Raw genomic sequence first — 23,151 nt, 5'->3', positions numbered from 1 at the left:
CAGATCCCCACCCCTAACCGCTGGCCTTGTGAGTAAGTGTTAGCACTGCAGGCAGACTCAACAGTTAACACTTCTGAGCTCTTAGACTGTGTGCCAGGCATGGTGCCGGACACCTGGATCTCATTTATCTTTTTCCTTCTTGGTCATTTTTGGCATACATTTATAATCCTACACATATGTATTTATCCAAGTCCAATTCACTCATTCTTTTGTTTACCTGGTTTCATTCATCTTATTTTATGAGATTTAAACACAATCACCATCTCTTATTTTACAGATGATACAGTGAAGCTTAGAGATTAAATGACTTGCTGAAAGTCTTATAACTAGTTAAGCAATAGACCTGGGTCTTGAACCCGCACAGTCTGACTCAGGAGCCCAGGTAGTTAACCACTATACCAGACTGGACCAGGCCTGAGAAGGGGCCAGGGAGAAGCAGGAAAAGGCTCACAGTAGAGTCGTTCCCTGTCTGCTTCTCCACGGGGATCAGCTCAGCAGGACAGCTGTCTGACCTGAGAAGGCCTGGGCTTGCCTGTAGCGACTGACTGAGGACTTGGCCACATCATATCCCCTTCTTGAGTCTGTGTTCTTTCCGAAACCTGAAAAAATGGATGGATGTCCTTCCCCTGGGGCAAATAGAGATACCAGCCTTCCTGACACATAGTGGTAGGAAGTAGCACTGGGATAACCAGGAAGGGAGGTAGGTACCCCCCTAAGTGTGCCAGGAAGGACAGCTGGGATAACCAGGACTCAAACTCTTGAGGAAACTTTCCAGCACATTCCAGAAGCCATCAGTTCCTTTTGGGGACGCAGGCAAACCAGGCCAGCTCTGTTCCTGACATACTCGGTTATGCCAGCTCAGGTCCCAGGCCTGCACAGGGTTTCCTCCTCATGCCATTTCTCCCCCAAGGTGTGCTGGGAGCAGCAACTGCGGTCAGGAGGCCCAGGACCCCCAGCCGCACCACCCCCAGCGCTGGATGCCCTCTCCCCATTCCTTCGAAAGAAAGCGCAGATCCTTGAGGTGCTGAGAGCCCTGGAAGAGACGGACCCCTTGCTTCTGTGCTCACCTGCTACCCCCTGGCAGCCTCCAGGCGAGGGTCCTGGCTCCCCGGAGCCCATCAATGGCGAGCTGTGTGGCCCGCCTCAGCCTGAACCCTCTCCCTGGGCCCCCTACCTGCTACTAGGTCCTGGTAGCCTGGGAGGCCTGCTGCACTGGGAGCGCCTCTTAGGGGGCCCAGGGGAGGAGGAGGGTGCTGGGCGGCCCTGGGGCCCTGGTAGGGGCTCCCCACAGGCCCAGGGCACTGGTTCTGGGCCGCCCTGTGTGCCAGGCAGTAGCTCTTCCTCCTCTTCTGATGAGGCCGGTGACCCCAATGAGGCCCCCAGCCCGGACACCCTGCTGGGGGCCCTGGCCCGCAAGCAGTTGAACCTGGGCCAGCTCCTTGAAGATACAGAGTCTTACCTACAGGCCTTTTTGGCTGGGGCTGCTTGCCCTCTCAGCGGGGACCACCCGGGTCCCAGGCAGCCATCCTCCCCAGACCAGGGGCCCCCACAACTGTCCAAGTCCAAAGGCCTCCCCAAGTCAGCTTGGGTTGGGGGTACCCCAGAGGCCCACAGGCCGGGCTTTGGTGCTACCTCAGAGGGCCAGGGGTCCCTCCCCTTCCTCAGCATGTTCATGGGTGCAGGGGATACCCCCCTGGGCTCACGGCCTGGCCACCCCCACTCTTCATCTCAGGTGAAAAGCAAGCTCCAAATTGGCCCCCCTTCTCCTGGGGAAGCCCAAGGACCCCTTCTGCCCTCTCCAGCCAGAGGTCTCAAGTTTCTAAAGCTGCCTCCAGCCTCAGAGAAGGTCCCCAGCCCAGGAGGCCCCCAGCTCAGCCCCCAGCTCCCCCGGAATTCCCGAATACCCTGTCGGAACAGTGGCTCAGACGGCAGCCCCTCCCCACTGCTGGCCCGCAGGGGTCTGGGCGGAGGAGAGCTGTCCCCAGAGGGGGCACAGGGCCTGCCCACCAGCCCTTCACCCTGTTCCACGACCCCTGACTCTGCACAGCTCAGACCTCCCCAGCCAGCCTCGTCCGCTACGCTTTCCCCAGGACCCACGGTGTCTCCTTGCTACGAGAACATTCTGGACCTTTCCCGGAACACCTTTAGGGGGCCTTCCCCAGAGCCACCTCCATCTCCTCTGCAGGTGCCCACCTACCCACAACTAACTCTGGAGGTGCCACGGGTCCCTGAGGTCCTCAGAAGCCCTGGCATCCCCTCCAGCCCTTGCCACCCAGAATCCTGCCCCTATGAGGGCACCCAGGAGAAGAGTTCGGACAAGGCAGGCTCCGAGTCTCCCCATCCTGGCCGCAGGGCCCCAGGCAGCTCGTCCAAGAAGCCCAGCCAGGGGGCAGGACGGCGACCTGGGGATCCTGGCTACACGCCTCTGCGAGACAGACTGGCAGCCCTGGGGAAACTGAAGACTGGCCCCGAGGGGCCTCAGGGCCCAGAAAAGAATGGGGTGCCAGTCAGACCTGGCACTGAGAAGGCCCGGGGAGCAGGGAAGTCAGGGGAGAGCACTGGAGACACAGCACCCCCTGCTTCCAGGCCCCCTGAGCAGCCAGAAGCCAAGGGGCCCCTGCGGGGGGCAGTGGCCTTAGGCACAAGCAGCCTGAAGCAACAGGAATCTGGGCTCCTGGGGGACCCCGGGGCCCGAGTCTACTCTTCCCACTCCATGGGGGCCCGGGTGGACCTGGAGCCTGTCTCACCAAGGAGCTGCCTCACCAAAGTGGAGCTAGCCAAGAGCCGGCTGGCAGGGGCCCTGTGCCCCCAGGTACCCCGCACCCCTGCCAAAGTGCCAACCTCAGCCCCCAGCCTTGGCAAGCCCAATAAGAGCCCCCACAGCAGCCCAACCAAGCTGCCTTCAAAGTCACCCACTAAGGTGGTGCCCCGACCTGTGGTCCCACCAGCCACCAAGGAGCCCCCCAAACCTGACAAGGGGAAGGGCCCACCCTGGGCAGACTGTGGCGGCACTGTGGCCCAGCCCATGTCCCCAGCACCTGGCCCTGCCGACCCAGGCCCAGGCCCTGAGGGGCGGGCCCCACACTCGGCCATTGAGGAGAAGGTGATGAAGGGCATCGAGGAGAATATGCTGCGGCTCCAGGGCCAGGAGCGGGCGCCCGGCACCGAGGCCAAGCATCGGAACACCAGCAGCATCGCCAGCTGGTTTGGCCTTAAGAAGAGCAAGCTGCCAGCATTAAACCGCCGCACAGAGACCACCAAGGGCAAGGAAGGGGCCGGGGGCTCCCCGCTCCGGAAGGAGGTCAAGATGGAAGCCCGGAAGCTGGAGGCTGAGAGTCTCAACATCTCCAAGCTGATGGCTAAGGCGGAAGACCTGCGCCGGGCGCTGGAGGAGGAAAAGGCCTACCTGAGCAGCAGGGCCCGGCCTCGGCCCGGGGGCCCAGCATCAGGGACCAGTGCAGGCCTGGGGCAGGGGCAGGGCCAGCTGGTTGGCATGTACCAGGGTGCAGACACCTTCATGCAGCAGCTTCTCAACAGGTAAGAGCTGGGACTGGCTGACTGGGGCTCAGTAGTTGGGGGCACTTTGCCCTCCACAGGCATTCTGGGATTGGGGCTGCCTTTCCTGGGAACTGGGGCTTCCCAGAGGTCAAATGACATGGCACCAAATCTTCTGGGGGTTAATGGCCCAGCCCAGAGGAGGGGTCAGGACTTCAAACAAGGAGCTAGGGATTTGTGCTCCAGCTCCCTTCTTCCCTGGCTGTCTGACATTTGGCTTGCTGAGACTCAGTTTCTCATTTGAAAAGAGTTACCAGTCAACGTTTCCCTGAATTGCCTCGAGCCAGGTGAGGCAGCCTGTCTGGGGTCCAGCGTAATTAAAGAATGCTAGTACCTAGCCTTGGGCTAATGCAGGTCTTCTCCCTCCAGGGTTTTATATCCTGTAGAACAAGGAGGGCTCCCTTCCCTTTTGCCTTTTTGCACTTGCCACAGACTCAGCAAAGGGAACTGTGGTTTAGAGAGGGGGTTGCTCTTGGGGTTGCTCTGTCTGGGCTAGGTAAGGCAGAATGTCTGCAGGAATCTGGCTGCAGGCAGAGTGTGCTTTGGACAGCAAGTGCACGCAGGGTCAGCTAGAGTAGGCAGGGTGTGTCACATGTGGACCAGGATGTAACCATGTCTGTTCTCTGCTGGGGGACATTATGAGAAAGGTCTCTAGGCTTGACCCTAGGTAGCTATGGAGGAGTTCTCCCATCACTCTTGCCCCTGCTGGCCCTCTAGGGTTTCCCTTGGGGTCTTACCCTATTCCTGGTGTCAGGAGAGTTAATGCCAGAAGCCAACAGGCATATGTCGTCTTCCCCAGGAGCAGGGGGCAATAGGTACCTCTCTAGGCCCAGCCCCGCTGGAGGAAGTGAGGCCAGAATGTGTGGGTGGGCCCAGGCCTCCCTCACTCTATGTGCACTGCCCACCCCTAGGGTGGATGGCAAGGAGCTGCCCCCCAAGAGTTGGCGGGAACCCAAACCTGAGTATGGCGATTTCCAGCCAGTGTCCTCTGACCCCAAGAACCCCTGGCCCGCCTGTGGGCCCCGAAATGGCCTGGTGGGCCCTCTCCAGGGCTGCGGAAAACCTCCTGGGAAGGTAAGTTCCTGGGGGGGGGGGTGGGCTGGGTGGAGGCCCTGGCTTTGTGGCCCTGCCAAGTCTCTGACCTGGAGGGCTACCCTTCCCTGGGGCCGGAAAGCTGCTGGATGTATTTCTGGTCTCCAAGGAGAATGGGGAGGGGAGAGGGCCTTCTGAGGGCTAGGGGGTTGTCAGGACTTTTAGATCCGTACTCCACGGGTCCTGATGGAGGGCGTTGGCATGGAGGAAGAAGGGGCTCTGAGGTCTTCTGTATCCCATACAGCCAAGCATCGAGCCAGGGAGGCGAGAAGAGATGCCCTCCGAGGACAGTCTGGCCGAGCCAGTGACCACCTCACACTTCACAGGTCAGCAGGGTCGAGGGCCAAGGCTGGGACCTGCCCCTCACCCCTTGCTCACTTTATTCCTTCCTGTCACCTTCCTGTCAGCAGGTGCCAAGCCCCAGTGGGCACTGGGACTACACAGGAATATCTCCCTGTCACTTAGGGTACCTGCCCTGTCCTCTTCCCCAAGACTAGAGGGAGTGGGGCAGGGCAGGCAGGGACAACTGAGCCTGTGGAGCTAGAAGGGTGTCCAAGGGTGGAGCCTGGATTGGGGCAAAAGAAGGCAGAGGGGCTGAGACAGCTGAGCCTCACATACCCTCCCTTCCCCTCCCCAGCCTGTGGCTCTTTGACTCGAACCCTGGACAGTGGCATTGGGACCTTCCCACCCCCAGACCACGGCAGCAGTGGGACCCCCAGCAAGAATCTTCCGAAGACCAAGCCACCACGGCTGGAGCCCCCACCAGGGGTGCCCCCAGCCCGGCCCCCACCCCTTACCAAAGTCCCCCGCCGTGCCCACACACTGGAGCGTGAGGTGCCCGGCATAGAGGAGCTGCTGGTGAGCGGGCGGCACCCCAGCATGCCGGCCTTCCCTGCTCTGCTCACCGCTGCTCCAGGCCACCGGGGCCATCAGACCTGTCCAGACGGTGAGTGCCTGGGCAGCGGGGTGGGCCTTTCTGGGAGCTCCGCCCACCACCCACCTTCCCCTTGTCCCCGGACAGATCCCTGCGAAGACCCCGGCCCACCCCCACCAGTCCAGCTGGCCAAGAACTGGACCTTTCCCAATGCCAGGGCAGCCAGCGGTTCCTCTGACCCTTTCTTATGCCCACCCCGACAACTGGAGGGACTGCCCAGGACCCCCATGGTGAGCATGGCGGAAGGGGAAAGGGAAAGCACTGGAGGGCAGCGGGGAAAGACGAGGGGTGAGGTACCGCCCTGTCCGGGAGGAGGACTGAGCGGTCAGCCCTTCGGAGGCCCCTCTGGACAGCCCACCCCCTGCCTTTTCACACCCGTCTTGGGGGAAGGGTTTCTCTCCCTTCTGGAACCTTGGTAGGACTGGCTCAGTCGCGCCTCCAGTTTGCTTCCTCTGCAGCGCCCCGCTCAGGTGGAAAAAGCCTCTCAGGAGGTGAGAGGTACTTGCTCCCGAGCCTGCCCTCCTTCCCCAGGCCCTGCCCATGGATGGAAAGCGGAGCCTGGAGCCCAGCCGCCCTGCCCCTGCGCCCCAGGGCCCGGCGTTTGGGGGCAGCCGCACCCCCAGCACGTCGGACGTGGGCGAGGAAGGGAGAGTGGCCAGCGGGGGACCCCCGGGGCTGGAGACCTCTGAGTCTCTCAGCGACTCGCTCTACGACTCGCTGTCCTCTTGCGGGAGTCAGGGCTGAGTGGAGTCAGGGCTGAGTGGCAGCAGCAGCCACGCCCCGCGCCGGAGGCGGAGACCACGGATTGGACGGCTCTCCTCAAGCCCCGCCCCCGGGGCCCCGCCCTGAAGGGACCAAGGAGGCAGATGAACCTGAAGGTGAAGGGGGTTCCCAGCACAGCCCACTGCCCGCCGCCGCCGCTGCTGTGGAGGAGATGACCGCTCTCAGCTCAGGGAGAGACCCCACCCTTGGTCCTTTCTCTCACCCAGAGTACGGCTCTTCCTCTGAGGGACTGGGGGGTTCAAGGCCGCTGTGTCCCGGCCCCCACTCCCGCTTCAGGCTGAGCCATCTTGTGGTGCTGGGCTTCCTGCCCACCGGTCGTGCCATCTCCGCCCACCCTGGCGGCTCCCGTGCCTCAGCAGCCGCGTGCTGGTGGAGTTTAGGGGCGAGGGGTCACGTTGCCTTCTCTCTCTGTCTGCCCTGGTCCTCCCCGCTGTCTGGATGGTGCTGCCCTCTCCTGCCCCATATCTTTGGGGCCCATTTGTCTGTCTTCTTTTGTTGGTTGTTTTTATAGATATATATATATATATATATTAAAGCGTCTGACCCAGCCCCCACCCTCCCATCCCCACACTGCGGTTAATTTATCAGTTGTTAAAAACGCGGTTGCTCTGCTTCCAGCCTCTGCTTCTGCCGTATCCCTAATAAAACGTGGAGGACCCCCACCCCCACCCCGACCCCAGACTCAGCTTGTTCTATGGGAGGACTCAGGGATGGATAGGCCAGTAGAGACCTCGTGGGCTCCAGGGCGCAGGACTCCAGGGCTCTGCCTCGGGACCTCTTGTGAGACCGTTGAGTTTACCAGGGCTGCTGACTTGAGTCACTAAGGGTGGGGGATCTGTTTAGACCTGCAATGGTACCTAGCAGTGGGGAAATTCCCCTGGCCCAGGGCTTGGTCAGGAGGAAGGCTGTGCTGCCCCTCAGAAAGGGAGGTGGAGATGGTGGCTGTGGGCATGCACTCAAACCCTGGACATACCAGGTTGTGTGGGTATATAAACTGTAAGCTTCAGGGGCCCAGGGGTAAACAGAGTTAAGTGTCCACAGCCACCTGTGTCATAAAGTGAGGCACGACTGGGCGTCTGACTTGCCGCCTTCTAGCCCCTCCTCAGCCTTTGGGCTTGCCCCTATTTTGCCCTCAGATTTCAACCAGAAGTTCTCCTGGCTCTCAAATTCTTCCTTTAAGTTGGGAAGGCCAGGAATGAGGCTGTGTAGAAGGGCCTAGGCATCTAGGAGTTATTTCAGACTCTCCACGGGATGTGAGAAGGCCAGGGGGTGGTTGTGGCCCTCCAGCCCTTGGATTTCCTATTGGGCATAGAGTTGGACAGTGACCTGAAGGTGACCCAGGTGGCCCCAGCCCATCTCACATTGGCCAGCCAGGCTGGGCCTCAGGAAGGCCTTCTTCTAGCCCAGGTTGCAAGGTGTGGGATGACTTGTTCAGAGCACCCAGCTGCCATAGTCAACACTCACTGCCTCCCCATACCATCTGTAGGCCACCTGGGCATTGGACATGCTGAACAGCCTTGGCCTTGTGGGTGGAACTCTGGACAGTTCATCCTGGAGGTAGGGGGCCATATAGTGAATACACAGTCTGTTGGCACCCCAGGCTTGCCAAGCCAAGGTCAGGAGTACCTGAACAGGGAGCAGTGCTGGGCCAATTCACAGCTCATTTCTACCACTGGATGCTGCCATGCACTCTGACCAGCCCAAGGAAGGCTGGGAGGGAGGGAGGATGTCCGTGCCTCTCTTTATACTAACTCCTTCCAGCAGTGTCTGTTCAGCTGTGAATGGTCCAGAGAGCAGTGAAAGAACTCCCTGTTAAATACCTACCATATTGCTAGCCTCCTGATTTGTTTCACAGGGGAAGTTATTAAGGCTCAAAAACATTGAATAGATGAATTCCCTGGTGGTCCAGTGGTTAAGACTCTGCGATCCCAATGCAGGGAGCACAGGTTCGATCCTTGATCAGGGAAATAAGATCCTGAATGGCCTGTCCAAAAACAGACCATTCAGTAGTTTTCCAAGGCTGAGAAGTGATGGATCTTGGCAGGAGTGATTCCTTTTGGGTATGTAACTTAGCTTTCTTCCGTCAGGACTTTAACCCCCTCCTCCCTTTTTAGCCTTGGAGCTCTCCTGATGGGCAGAGCTGGAGGGCACTAGACCGGGAGTCAAGAGTCAGCCCTCAAGTCTGGTTCTGTGTGGAAAGTTACTTCTTGTCTCCAGGCCTTGGTTTTCCTTATCTATGGAAGATTGGGAAGTTGGTTCAGACCAGCTTTCCTCTTAGCTTTCTGCTTTTCCCACCCATCTCCCAATCTGGCTGTTCTCCCTCCTATTTCCCTTAGTGGATGTCATCACTGAGGAAGTTAAAGCGACTTAGAGAAGCATCAAGTCAGATGTCTTTATTTTCTTCAAATGTCAGGATCTCATTTTCTTATTTCCATCTCCGACTTCCAGGTATCCATCCTACTCTCCCTTCTGCTTTTATGGGCTTAAGGATGTTATTACCAAGCTGTTGATCTCTACTTCTTGCCAGGCAGGCTCGGAGAAGTCTACATCCTTCTCTAACTTTTTATTTCTTGGTTTCTTAAGCCTTTTTCTCTGTGTGAACCTGATGGATTACCTCATTTCCTTGTTAGAATTGTTCGCCTACAGGATATTTATCCTATTTCCTTTCTGAGAAGGAATTTGGCATGGTGGGTTTAATTCTGGACTCCACCTCCGGCAAGCTGAGATCAAGGGTCCATGCAGGTTTCTGTCACCAGAGTCTGCTCATTCTGCTGCCGGGCTCTGTCCTTCAGTGTTTTCACATGCAAGGTGACCTCTCGGGCCGGGGGACAATGTGGGCCACCTGAGAAAAAGCTCACTGTCAGTCACCAGGACAGAGCAGCATCAGCCACACCTAGTACCTGGAGCCAGCCCTTCCCTACCAGGCAGCTCCTCATTCCTAAGTCCCCCAGTGTGCTGCTAAGGGCTGCCGGGCCCAGACAAGCCATCTGTGGCCCACATGACTGTGTATGCCCTCCACACAGACAGAATATTCCATCTGAAGTAATTCTATGGCAAGGGACACACAGTTGAGTTTGAGACTTCCAGGAAACCAATTTCTCTTTGCCCTTGAAGAAAAGATCTATCTAAAAGACCACTTGATCCTCACTATGGCAGAATACTTCATATCTTGAGTTTGTAACATCTGCTTGCAGGATTAAGATGACCTCACTGTTGTCTCCGCGAACAATGGGTGAACACTTGCCTTACCATTGTATATGACCCTTTCTGCTGGATTTCCCAAACAAAAGAAATCCAAACCACCAGACTCCTCTTGCCCCCTACGAATGGCATCAGCAAAAAGCCATGCAAAGACTCCAGATTCCACCTTTCTGGGCACTCTGCTTCTTATAAGAAATGTCTCAAAACGTTAACTGAGATTTTCTGTGGGTTGCCAATGGTTTTTATTTTCTTCTCTACCCTTGTCTAGATTGTCTACAAATAGTATGCTTTGTTTTCCTTATCCAAAAAAAAATTTAAAAAGAAACAACCATTCTGTGCAACAAATTCTAGGTAAATAATGCCATTCTATAGTCCTGAGTGAGTTAATTCAAGCATATAAGTAATTTTTTTAAAAAACATGAATTTAAAGTAAATATAGGTGAGTATTTCTATGATCTTGAGGTAAGGAAAACCTTTTTTAAAACCTCTTGTAATCATTAAAGACATACAAATTAGAAAAGTGCATGTTCGGGATTTCTCTGGTGGTCCAGTGGCTAAGAATCCACCTTCCAATGCAGGGGACATGGGTTCAATCCCTGGTCAGGGAACTAGGACCCCACATGCTGCAGAGCAACTAAGACCACGCATCTCAACTACTGAGCCTGCAGTCCCTCAACGAAAGATCCTGCATGCCACAACTAAGATCCGTCACAGCCTAATAAAATACTCTTTTACGTGCATGTTCATGGTTTTAAAAAATAATTAAGGACTTCCCTGGCAATCCAGTGGTTAAGACTCCGTGCTTCCACTGGAGGGGGTGTGAGTTTGATCCCTGGTCAGGGAACTAAGATCCTGCATGCCATAGGGTACAGCCAAAAAAAATAAAAATAAATTTAAAAAATCAAAATTGAATAGACTATCATGTAAGGAAGAGGAAGAGTCTCATATTCCAACTTCCAGTCTCACTGCCCAGATATAACCCAAGTTGACTGGAATTCCTTTCAAATCACTTTTTTTTTTTTAATTGTGTTCTTTCAGTAGACATTCTGAGGGCTTCAAGCCAACATCCTCTCAGATCACTCTAAGGGACAGCTCCCTCAAATCACTCTTTAAATGCACACTACAAAGAGAGAGTATATTTGTGTTGACCTTCTATTAGACAATGAGATTATTCTAAAATTGCCGATCTGCTTCTTTTAGCACTTCCTATTATATCTTTCCGAAGATTAGATCTTTCCAAAGATCATGACTCTCCATTATCATACACACTCTCCCATTGGATGGATGTACGATATTTACATGTTTTGCCATGACAACAATACTGCAGTGAACATTGTGTCCTTGGCCACTTGCATATTTCCATAAATTCCTATAAGTGGAATTGCTGCACTATAAAATACACTTAATTTAAAAATTTTTATAGATATTAACAAATCACACTTCACCAACAATGTATAAGTGGGCTATCTTCCTCACTGCGTATTATCAAACTTTATTCTTAGCCAATTTGGTAGGAGTAAGTGATCATGTCTTGTAGTCTTGGAGCCCAAAGTAGGAACTTTGGCTTTTACTCAGTGACGTGGGGAGCAATTAGAAAGTGGTAAGAACAAACTGTAGAGGGCAAGTATGGAAATGGGCCAGTAAGGAAGCCTCTTGGGTAACTCCAGTGAGAGATGGGAACCTGTGCCAAGGGCAGAGGCACTATAAACAACAGGGTTTGCTAATGTAATTACGATGGGGGGAAAAGAGAAGAGTCAAGGACAGCTTCGACGTACAGATGGCCAATAGGCACCTGAAAAGATGCCCAACATCATTAATTGTTAGGGAAATGCAAATCAAAACTACATCGAGGTACCACCTCACACCAGTCAGAATGGCCATCATTAAAAAGTCTATAAATAACAAATACTGGAGAGGGTGTAGAGAAAAGAGATCACCTACACTGGTGGTGGGAATTTAAGTTGGTGTAGCCACTATGAACAGTACGGAGGTTCCTCAGAAAGCTAAAAATAGAATTGCTATGCAATCCAGCAATCCCACTCTTGGACATATATCTGGACAAAACTATAACTCAATAAGATACATGCACCCCTATGCTCATAGCAGCACTATTCACAATAGCCAACAACCTAAATGTCCATTGAAAAAAGAATGCGTAAAGAAGATGTGGAATATACATACAATGGAATACTTCTCAGCTGTAAGAAAGAACAAAATAATACCATTTGCAGCAACATAGATGGAACTAGAGATAATTATACTTAGTAAAGTAAGTCAGAAAGAGAAAGATAAATACCATATGATATCACTTATATGTAAAATCTAAAATATGACACAAACGAACTTAACTACAAAGCAGAAACAGACTCACAGACATAGAAGATAGACTTGTGGTTGCCAAGGGGGAGGGGGAAAGGAAAGGGATGGACTGGGAATTTGGGGTTAGTAGATGCAAACTATCACATATAGAATAGATAGGCAACAAGGTCCTACTGTATAGCACAGGGAATTACATTCAATGTCCTGGGATTAACCATAATGGAAGAGAATATAAAAAGAATGTAAATGTATGTATAGCTGAATCACTTTGGTGTTCAGTAGAAATTAACACAACATTGTAAATCAACTTTACTTCAATTAAAAAAAAAAAAAGGATAACTCTCTGGTAGAATTTGCCATCAACTGATACGGAAAAGACAGTGGATGGAGCAGACTTGAGGGAGGGAAGATGAGGAGTTAAATACTGGACGTGTTAAATTTGAGATGTCTGTTGGACAACATCCAGTGGAAAATGTGGAGTAAGCAGTGAGTTATAGAAGTCTAGAATTCAGAAAAGAAGCCTGGGTTGGGGATATAAACTGGTAAGTCATCAGCATATGGATGCTATTTAAAGCCAAGGGACTGGATGAAATCACCAAGAGAATAAGAGGAAAGGTCTGAGTCCTAAGCCCTGGGGGTACTCCATCTCTTTAGATGGCAGAGGAAATGAAGACCATAACATAGTAGGGGCTGCTTTGAAACTGTGTAAATATTTCACTTTTAGGAAACTCCATTTGTGCATTTATATCAGTATAGGTTCATGGTTTCCTATTTAATGGTTTATAATCCATTATTACCATTATCTACTTTGGTGCTCAAATTGTCCATGATTTGGCCAGTAGGAGCCCCCTTAAAACTGGCTTTTGTTTTGTTTCTTTACAAATCTCCATCATTCTTTTTGAGTACATACTTTCTGGTATAACATGTTCAAGATTCATTTTCTCAAACCCAGCTCTGAAATCAATCATTTTTCCAATGAACCCTGGTTTCTTTGAGTGAGAGCATCTCTAGAAACCAAGATCTGGGGGCTGTGTGTGCTCATTGTTATGGGGAAGTTGCTTCCCCCAGGTTCTAAGAGAGGGTTTCTTGGAGACTGAAGAAGTTAAAGCATTTTTCTGTATTTATGGGACTGATCAGATAGAGAACATTTGATGATGCAGGAGAGAAATCAGGAAGTGGTCGGGTATTCAGTGCTCAGGTGGCCTTAAGCAGCATCTACAGACACAGGAAGGAGGAGGGAAGAGAGGCAGGTAGGTGAGCGTATGTGGTGGTGTCAATTTAGAGAAGAACTCTTCTGATTGCTTCTGTTTTCTCAAGGAAATAATCAAGGTCATCAGCCAAGAGGAAGGATACGAGAAAGTTATTGGAGATTTGAGAAGAGAGAAGATAATATGACTAGTCATTTAGGAGCTCAAAAGTTTTTTGTTTTTGTTTTTTTTAATCTGAGGGGTTTTGGACTTTTTTACTTACTACATTAAAAAAAAAAAAAAGTGTTTATTTATTTGACTGCACCAGGTCTTAGTTGCAGCATGCAAGATCTTTAGTTGTGGCATGCAGGATCTAGTCCCCTAACCAAGAATTGAACCCAGACCCCCTGCATGGGGAGCATGGAGTCTTAACCACTGAACCACCAGGAAAGTCCCTAGGATTGCAAAAGTTAGTGAATAAGTTAGAGAAATGTAGTAGGCATAAAGGGTCCACTTGAGGTGATTAGGAATTAAAAACAAGACTTACTAATGTGAATGTGTTGGAGGTTTTCTACTGCCATATTAGGTACAGAATAGGCAGCAAGTTGAATTAGTCAGGGCTGCCAATTTGCCAAATAAGCAACAATGAGACAGAGGAAGAGAATTGAAGATATACATATATATATATATATACATACATACATACATACACATACATATATATACATACATACAAGTAAGTGGTTCTGTTAACTGGCTGTGGGCTTTGCACTGGTTAAAGAGGGAAGAGAGTACAATAGTACAATAAAGGAGAGAGGCATGAAGGGAGGTAGAATCAGTAGGCTGAAGGGCCTGATGGGATCAAACGAGTTTTGGAGATAAACTACTAGCGGGAATGAGCTGGAAAGATGTTGAGAAGAAAAGAGGTGATGGTCAGAGGGTGAGTCGCATGAAATTGAGATTACAGGAGAACAAGAAATGTTATGGGTTGAATTGTGTCCCTCCCTTGTTTAAAAAATGTTGAAGTCCTAAACCTCAGTAACTTCTGAGGTTACAAGTTAAAATGGGGTCATTTGGGTGGACCCTAATCCAAAATGATTGATGTCCTTATAAAAAGTGGAAAATTGGACATAAGGAGAATACCATGGAACATGATGATGGCAGAGATCAGGGTGATGCTTCTGCAAGCCAAGGAATACCGACATGTGCCTGCAAATTACCAGAAGCTAGAGGACAGGTCTGGGGGAATAGATTCTCCTTCAACAGCCCTCAGAAGGAACCAACGCTGCTGACAGCCTGATCTCAGATTTCTAGCCTCCAGAACTGTGGAACACTGAATTTCTGTTGTTTGAGCCACCCAGTCTGTGACACTGTGTGATGGCAGCCCCACAGTAAAACAGAAAGGCTGCGGTTATGGGTAATGAGAAGGACCAGGGGATGACCATGAGAGTGAGGGGCTCAGAGGGCCAGGTCGTTGGAGAAGAGGCCATGATTCAGAGGCCAGGGACTACGAGGACTGTCTCTGCATGTATTGAGAGGTCTGAGCATCAGAGCGGGTGACAGTGAGGCAGGAGCCAAAACCTCCAGAAAGAAGGGGAAGTAACCCAGAGATTGACAGACAATAGTGGGGGGCATGGTGGGTGGAACAGTTTGTCAGCATGAGATTCAAAGCTGAGGGGGTTTCAGAAAGAATGATTTGAAAGCAGCCCTGAGGAATAAGGAGGGCGCCTACAAACCCTCTGGCCTCCAGGCACGGGGCTGAGGGAGAGAACAGCGCCCCCTTGAGAGGCCCGCAGGGAGGGTGTGCTCAGGGAGAGCCAGGAGGTCAAAGGGGAACTGTGGAGCCCTATCCCTACATAACCACGACGGTGTGATCACTCACCTAGAGCCAGACATCCTGGAATGTGAAGTCAAGTGGGCCTTAGGAAGCATCACTACGAACAAAGCTAGTGGAGGTGATGGAATTCCAGTTGAGCTATTTCAAATCCTAAAGGATGATGCTGTGAAAGTGCTGCACTCAATATGCCAGCAAATTTGGAAAACTCAGCAGTGGCCACAGGACTGGAAAAGGTCAGTTTTCATTCCAATCCCAAAGAAAGGCAATGCCAAAGAATGCTCAAACTACTGCACAATTGCACTCCTCTCACACACTAGTAAAGTAATGCTCAAAATTCTCCAAACGAGGCTTCAACAGTACGTGAACCGTGAACTTCCAGATGTTCAAGCTGAATTTAGAAAAGGCAGAGGAACCAGAGATCAAATTGCCAATATCCATTGGATCATCAAAAAAGCAATAGAGTTCCAGAAAAACATCTACCTTTGATTTACTGACTATGCGAAAGCCTTTGACTGTGTGGATCACAACAAACTGTGGAAAATTCTTCAAGAGAAGGGAATACCAGACCACTTGACCTGTCTCCTGAGAAATCTGTATGCAGGTCAGGAAGTAACAATTAGAACTGGACATGGAACAACAGACTGGTTCCAAATCGGGAAAGGAGTACATCAAGGCTGTATATTGTCACCCTGTTTATTTACCTTGTATGCGGAGTACATCATGTGAAATGCTGGACTGGATGAAGCACGAGCTGGAATCAAGATTGCCGGGAGAAATATCAATAACCTCAGATATGCAGATGACACCACCCTTATGGCAGAAAGTGAAGAAGAACTAAAGAGCCTCTTAATGAAAATAAAAGAGGAGAGTGAAAAAGTTGGCTTAAAACTCAATATTCAGAAAACTAAGATCATGGCATCTGGTCCCATCTCTTCATGGCAAATAGATGGGGAAACAATGGAAACAGTGAGAGACTTTATTTTGGGGGGCTCCAAAATCACTGCAGATGGTGACTACAGCCACGAAATTAAAAGACACTTGCTCCTTGGAAGAAAAGCTATGACTAACCTAGACAGCAAATTAAAAAGCAGAGACATTACTTTACCAACAAAGGTCTGTCTAGTTAAAGCTATGGTTTTTCCAGTAGTCATGTATGGATGTAAGAGTTGGACTATAAAGAAAGCTGAGCGCCGAAGAATCGATGCTGTTGAACTGTGGTACTGGAGAAGACTCTTGAGAGTCCCTTGGACTGCAAGGAGATCCAACCAGTCCATCCTAAAGGAAATCAGTCCTGAATACTCATTGGAAGGACTGATGCTGAAGCTGAAATGTGAATACTTTGGCCATCTGATGCAAAGAACCGACTCATTGGAAAAGACCCTGATGCTGGGAAAGATTGAAGGCAGGAGGAGAAGGGGATGGACAGAGGATGAGATGGTTGGATGGCATCACCGACGTGATGGACATGAGTTTGAGTAGGCTCTGGGAGTTGGTCATGGACAGGGACGTGTGCTGCAGTCCATGGGGTCGCAAAGAGTTGGACACGACTGAGCGACTGAAATGAACTGAACTGAACTGATCCCTAGGTCACAGGGAGAGGCCTTGAACTGAGGCCAGAGAAGTGGAGTCCAGAGCCAAGGTCATCTCTAGAACTGACTGCACCCCTTTCTAACCTTGCCAAAAGACCCATGACCCTTAGTGACAAGCTTCCTGACCCCAAACTAGGTGAAGATGCCCACCCTGCTACTCACCCTGTAGCTCTCTAACCAACCACCTAATGCCACCCTTCCAGCAGGAAGACTCTTTGTCTTGAGTCTATACAAATTGGCTAAAACCCACAAAAAGAACCGTCAGCTCTCCCCAGCCCACTGCTTTTGCAGCACCTTCATTATCTCTGCCCCTTGCTCTCTATACGCTTGCTCCCTCCTCAAGTGCTCCATATATGGAAATTCTTTTCCAACCTGCCCTCGGACTCCAGGAATGTTTAAAGAGGCTTGATCCAGGGACATCCCTGGTGGTCCGGTGGTTATGACTCTGCCTTTCTACTGCAGGGGATGTGGGTTCGATCCCTGGTCAGAAAACTAAGATCCCACATGCTGCAGAGTGTGGCCAAAAATTTAAAAAGAGAAAAAAAAAAAAAAACTGTTATGTCCAGGGGGAGTTTGCTGATGAAGAGCCATGAGCTCAAGAGGATCCAGTGGAAGGGTTTCAGGAGACAGGACCAAAGCAGGGCATGTGCAGGGATGTGAGGATCAGAATGTGAGAGCCAAAGGGTCACCTCATGTCAAGGGGAGTGACTATACAATATGGTGGCTGTGTCTATCAAATTACCGCAGAGGGACCCTCTTTTCACTGTAACCTTTTATATATTTTGGATTTCATATCCTGTCAATGGAGAAAGTGGTGACTATGTGGAATGGTCACTGCAGACAGAAGAGAGGAATGAGGCTGAAGACAAGTCAAGGATTTTTCAAAGGAGACTGGAGTCCAGTGGAGGCTAGGAATCAGAAATATCCCAGTGGCAAAATCTGCAGGAAAGTGGGATTTTTGTGTTTTCTGTTTCTTCTCTTAGCAGAGTGCAGACGCCTGGTTCTAGGACGAAAAAGGAAGACTGTGGGCTTAGTGCAAGGATGGGCTTTGTTGAGGTGGCTGGTAAGGTCATCCAACATAGGCTCCAGCTTGAGCAATAATAACATATAAGAGCAAACACCTCGGCAGCATTCACAGCGTGCCAGGCACTGTTCTAACTGCTCACACATCTTCAACGCAACCTTTTAAGGTAGGTATTCCCCCACCCCGCCCCCATTTTAATGAGAGAGTGAGGCTCAGAGAGCTTAAGTGAGTTTCCCAAGTTGTATATGGAAGACCTGTGATTCAAACCCAGGCAGTCCAGCTCCAGAGTCCGCATAAACACAAAGAAGGGGTTGATGCCAGGCGAGCCCCGAAAGAGCAGAGTAAGTGGAATAAGAAGAGTTAAGGGAGGAATTAAGGGGCAGGACTGGAGTTGCAGTGCATCCAGAGCGCAGAGGAAAGAGCATGCGGGAGCTGGGATGATGTGAGCGATGGTCTGAGACTGGAAGACTAGATTTCTGTACGGACTTTCGTACTCTGAGGCTGGCTGTGATGAGCCAGAGGTGAAAGCCCTGGGAGGCGTGAAGATCCACCAACCGGGGAGTGGGTGGTGGAGAACCACCCACAGGAGCACAATTGAAGGCAGGTCTCTAATAAGTGCAGTGGATGATTCCTGCAGGAGAGTGAGCCTGCAGGGCAGAGTCAGCCGAAGGCAGCTGGGGCCTAAGACGGCAAAAGCCACCAGGAAATCGGGTTTCTGTCATTGACTCGTGGGAGAGCTAACAGGATAGCAGTGGGGGCCTTCTCTAAGGCAGAAGCACTCCAAGGAGTTCTTTAAAAGCCTCATATTTAAGTTTGCCTCATATGTTCTTTGTGTGAGATTCTTCGACTTGAAAAAATCCTTTCCTACCCAACAATTGGAAAATACATGGCCATCAGGTGGCGCCCCGGCGGCAGCGCCCAGCCTGAGAGGTTTGCGGGTCTGAAGTGCCACCGTGTGGCGAGAAGAGGAGATGCAGGGTGCCTCCCTTCACCATCAATGACCCTTACGAAAGGAATCTGGGCTACTATCTCCTCGCACCTACTGCATGCGTTGCACAAAGGACGGAGAACATGAATATGTGGACTTGGATGGACATTAAACTGTCTGTTTCAAAAAAAAAAACCAGTCTGTTTCCGCTGGAATCTCCGCCCCCACCCAAGTCCGGCCCACACCTGGGACTCGTTCGTGGTGGGCACTTTTCCCACAGCCAGTCCCAAGGCAGGCAGCATTGGCCAAGGAGCAGAATGGACTTGGGCTTCATTTGCCTCTCTCTTCTTGGCCCTTCTGAAGTCAGGACACTTTGCTGGAGCCCTAGCTCCCCACACCATGCCCTCCGTTTCACTGCTTCATTTCCTCATCCACCCGCACTGTTGTTCACTCAGGGAACATTCACTGGACCCTTTGTAGGTGTGAAGCAGTGAGCTAGACCAGCCACCCAGGGAGGAGCATGGCAGGCCCCAGCCTTCAGGACTCAGATCTAGTGGGTGATGCCAGTGACGCCAGTCACCAGGTGATGGCTCATAGGAGGACATGGGGAGTGCTATGATGGAGGGTGCCCAGACGCTAGAGGCTCCAGAAGGGGCTAAAACCCAGTCTTGGGGGTTCAGAGAAGGCTTCTGAGATGAGGTAAGAAAACTGAGGCCCGCAGGGTGGATGTGATGAATCAGGTAGAATGGATGGGGATGAGAGTTCTAAGCAGAAAAATAAAAATACCAAGGCCTAGCAGTGAAGGATCAAATGGAACATTCTAGCGTAAATATGAGTTTACTATGCCTAGAGGACTAAAAGATGAGAGGACAGAGGTAAGCAGGAGACTCAAATGTGTGATGCAAAGTTTGGACTTTATCCTGACAGCAAAAATGAGTCATTGAAAGGATCACCATCAGAAGGATTCATTTAGAAATAGTGTGCAGAGTGCATGGGAGAGATCCAAGGCTGGAAACTAGGAGGCCGGTAAGGAGGCTGGAGCAATGCTCCAGGCAAGATTCAGTAGAGCCTGAACCTAGGCCACAGGGGTTTGGTTAGAGGGCATATTATAAAGATTTCCACAACCTCCTTAAGTGGGGAGGTTGTGGGACTTCCACTGGGGTCACTCAAACTTCATAAAATATTGCCTTTGAGATCCACCTGAATTGTATGTATATGGTTTTTCCTTTTCTTATTTTTTAAATTATGGAAATATGATAACATATTTTATATGTTATCATATAAAATAATATGATAGCATTATTTTATAAGAAATATTCTTTTATCTTTTTCTGGAGACTTGGAAAATATAGAACAAAGTTACATATAGTTCCACAATATATTGCAATTGTTTAAGTAGATAAATTAAGATTTTTAGTTGGAGTGTCAAACTCTCAAAAATTAATAAGATGAATATGAAAAGTGAAAGTGTTAGTTGCTCAGTTGTGTCAGACTCTGAAACCTCATGTAGCCTGCCAGGCTTCTCTGTCCATGGAATTCTCCAGGCAAGAATACTGGAGTGGGTTGCCATTTCCTTCTCCAGGGGATGGTCCCGATCCAGGAATTGAACCCAGGTCTCCTGCATTGCAGGCATATTTTTTACCATCTGAGCCATAAGGGAAGCTCCTATATAATGAATTTGCAGAGAAGTAGAAGAATATAGTAGACCTGAATGGCTTTTACTTTTCATTGCAGAGTAATATTCCATTGCATGGGTGTACCACTGTTAGTTTGTACAATACATTCCCCTTTTGAAGGGTGTTTGGATTATTTCCAGTTTTTGGTAATTAACAAATAAAGCTTTTCTGAACATTTGTGTATGGAGAGTGGGGAGGGTAATTTGTTTTTGGCCACACCACATGGCTGTGTGATCTCAGTTCCCTGAGCAGGAATTGAACCCATGCCCCCTGCAGTGGAAGCTCAGCTTCCTAACCACTGGATGACAAGTAAAGTCCCTGTGTTCACATTTTTGTGTGAATACAAATTTTTATTTCTCTAGGATTAATACACAGTAGTAGTATAATTGCTTTAATATATGTTTAATTTTATAAGAGACAGCCAGTGATGTTCTAGAGGTTGTACCATTTTATCTAATCACTGGCAATGTGTGTGGGATCCAGTTGCTCCACCTTCTCACCAGTACTTGGCTTTATCGCAGTTTTTTTTTTTTTAATTGGCCATTCTCCTCAGTATATAGTGGCATTTCATGATTTCCTTAAACTGTATTTGCCTAATGACTACTGATGTTTAACAGATTTTTCATGTGCCAGTTTGCTATTTGTGTATCTTCTTTGGTGAAGTGTCTGTTCAAGGAGCTGACTCATTTGTATGGTTTTTCAATATGCCAAACCATCCATACGTCTATCCCTCACTTGTCCCCAGAGCTGACATCTTCATGGAAGTCCCTAATGGTGGCCTTCTCAGCATGTCCAAAACCAGAACTGCCATCTTCCTGGACCTCCCCAGGGAAGAACTAACCCTGGGAGGATTTACTATGTTCCAAACACTGTCCTTAGTGCTTTATATGTTTTAAGTAACTTAATCCTCTCAGTCATCCTATGAGGTGAGTACTGTTTTTACCTCCATTTTACACATTGGGAAATGAGGCATAGAAATGTTGGTTGGTTCACCCAAGTTTGCAGAGCTACAAGCGGACAGTAGGACCATCCAGACACCTGACACTACCATAGATTTTTCCTTCTCTCCTCTCTACATCTGTTCAGTCACTAAGTCCTGAACATTGCACCTCCTGAATATTTTATCTCATTGTCTATCTTCCTATCCTTATAATTACTGCTCTGTTTCAAACCATCTTTTCTCTTGCCTGGACCATTTATTTCCAACTTTCTATTATAGAGATTTTCAACAATACAAAAAAGTAGAATAGAACAATAAATATGTCTATTGCCCACTGTGTGTGTGTGTGTGTGTGCGTGTGTGTGTGTGCGCGTGTGCACACATGCACGAGTCCTCAGTTGTGTTCGACTCTTTGGGACCCCATGGACGGTAGTCCACCAGGCTCCTCTGCGTATGGAATTTTCCAGGCGAGAATATTGGAGTGGGTTGCCATTTCCTCCTCCAGAATCTTCCTGACTGACCCAGGGGTCAAACCCACATCTCCTGCATCTTCTGTATTGGCAGGTGGATTCTTTACCATTGAGCTGTCAGGGAAGCCCAGATACAACCAACATAAACTCATGACCATTCACTTTATCTATGCCCTCCACTCCCTGCTGCCACCCAACTGCATTATTTTGAAGTGAATCTCAGGCAGTATGTTAATACATCTATAGATACTTCTGTATGCATCTCTAAAAGATAACTTTAAAAAAAATCATCACAATTACATGATTAGCATTATGCATTAGCAATATTTCTTTAAATCATCAACTATCTAGTCCAGGTTGGTGTAAGTTATCTATTGCTGTGTAACTATATGTGTTTTAAAGCAACAACATTTATTGTCACTCGGTTGCTGTGGGTCAGGAATTCAGGAGCAGCTTAGCTAGTTCTGGGTCTGTGTCTCCTGAAATTGCTGTCACTTGAAAGGTTGATAGGTCCTGCAGGATCTGCTTTCCAGGTGGCTCATTCACACTGGCTCGCAAGTCAGAGCTGGCTGTTGACTGGAGACTCAGGTCCTCTCCTGAGAGGGCTCACCACCTGGCAGCTTGAGCCACCTCAGAACCTGTGCCTGGTTTTGCTCAGAGCTAGTGAACCAGGGAGCCAAGGAGGAAGCTTCAATGCCTGTCATGACCAAGCTTCATAAATCGCACACACTTCTGTGGTGTTCCTCCCTCCATCTGTGCCAGCCTGCTTCAATGTATACAGGGTGTGAATACCAGGCCAGGAATTTTTTAGGGGGAGGGAGGCATCCTGGAGAATGGTAACCACAGGTTGAAGTTGCCCCACGTGTCTCTCATTTACAATTGGTTTATTTGAATTAGGATCTAATTCAGTTTTACATCACTGCATTTTCTTGGTAGGGCTCAAACTCCTTTTCTTTAATTGGAGGATAATGATAATATTGTGATGGTTTTTGTCATACATCAGCGTGAATCAGCCATAGGCGTACATGTGACCCCTCCCCTTACCTCTCTCCCCACCCCTTTCCTGACTCACAACTCTTAACCTCTAGGTTTCTTTCCCTCCTTTTTTTTTTGTTCTTGCTTCTTCATCTTTTTGTTGTTTAAAGAAACCAGGTTGTTTGTCCTTAGAGTTTTACTAGATTTTGCTGCCCACCTCCCCATGATGTCATTTACATAGTCCTCCTATGCTTGTCTTTTCTATAAAGATCCCCTGGAGAAGGAAATGGCAACCCACTCCAGTATTCTTGCCTGGGAAATCCCATGGACAGAGGAGCCTGGCGGACTACAGCCCATATGCAGTCGCAAGAGTTGGACATGACTTAGCGGCTAAACCATCAATCCTCTAATTTCTTCATCTATTAGCTGGAATACTTCTATAGAGAGAAAGTTGAGCTTATTTTTGATTACCCTTAAGTACAGTTTATACAGAAAAGAAAGGATAGAGGAGACTGGCGGGCTATAGTCCATGGGACTGCAGAGTCGGACACGACTAAGCACTTAGCAGCAGCAGCTAGCATCCACCAAAAGTGACCAATATTTTAAAATATCATCATGAACTTATGGGTTTAAAAAATTTG

General features: G+C 49.6%; 2 protein-coding genes across 6 annotated transcripts in view; one reads left to right on the top strand and one right to left on the bottom strand.

Moving 5' to 3' along the window:
* The window catches only part of NCKAP5L (NCK associated protein 5 like), a 32,173-nt gene extending 25,135 nt beyond the window's left edge, over positions 1-7,038 (top strand). For all 5 annotated transcript variants that reach the window (XM_043447304.1, XM_043447303.1, XM_043447301.1 and 2 more), the window contains exons 8-13: positions 911-3,537; positions 4,467-4,629; positions 4,892-4,973; positions 5,285-5,593; positions 5,669-5,811; positions 6,113-7,038. In XM_043447304.1, the coding sequence (XP_043303239.1) occupies positions 911-3,537; positions 4,467-4,629; positions 4,892-4,973; positions 5,285-5,593; positions 5,669-5,811; positions 6,113-6,325 (3,537 nt within the window). In that variant the 3' untranslated portion in view covers positions 6,326-7,038. The remainder of the gene's footprint in view (positions 1-910; positions 3,538-4,466; positions 4,630-4,891; positions 4,974-5,284; positions 5,594-5,668; positions 5,812-6,112) is intronic.
* The window catches only part of LOC122427692 (tubulin alpha-1C chain), a 1,128,437-nt gene that overhangs the window by 665,210 nt on the left and 440,076 nt on the right, over positions 1-23,151 (bottom strand). The window lies entirely within an intron of this gene.

This window comes from Cervus canadensis, chromosome 25 (genome assembly GCF_019320065.1).
Source record: "Cervus canadensis isolate Bull #8, Minnesota chromosome 25, ASM1932006v1, whole genome shotgun sequence".
Lineage (NCBI taxonomy): Eukaryota > Metazoa > Chordata > Mammalia > Artiodactyla > Cervidae > Cervus > Cervus canadensis.
Note: the sequence above shows the minus strand (reverse complement) of the source record. Positions and strands in the feature narration are given on the sequence as shown.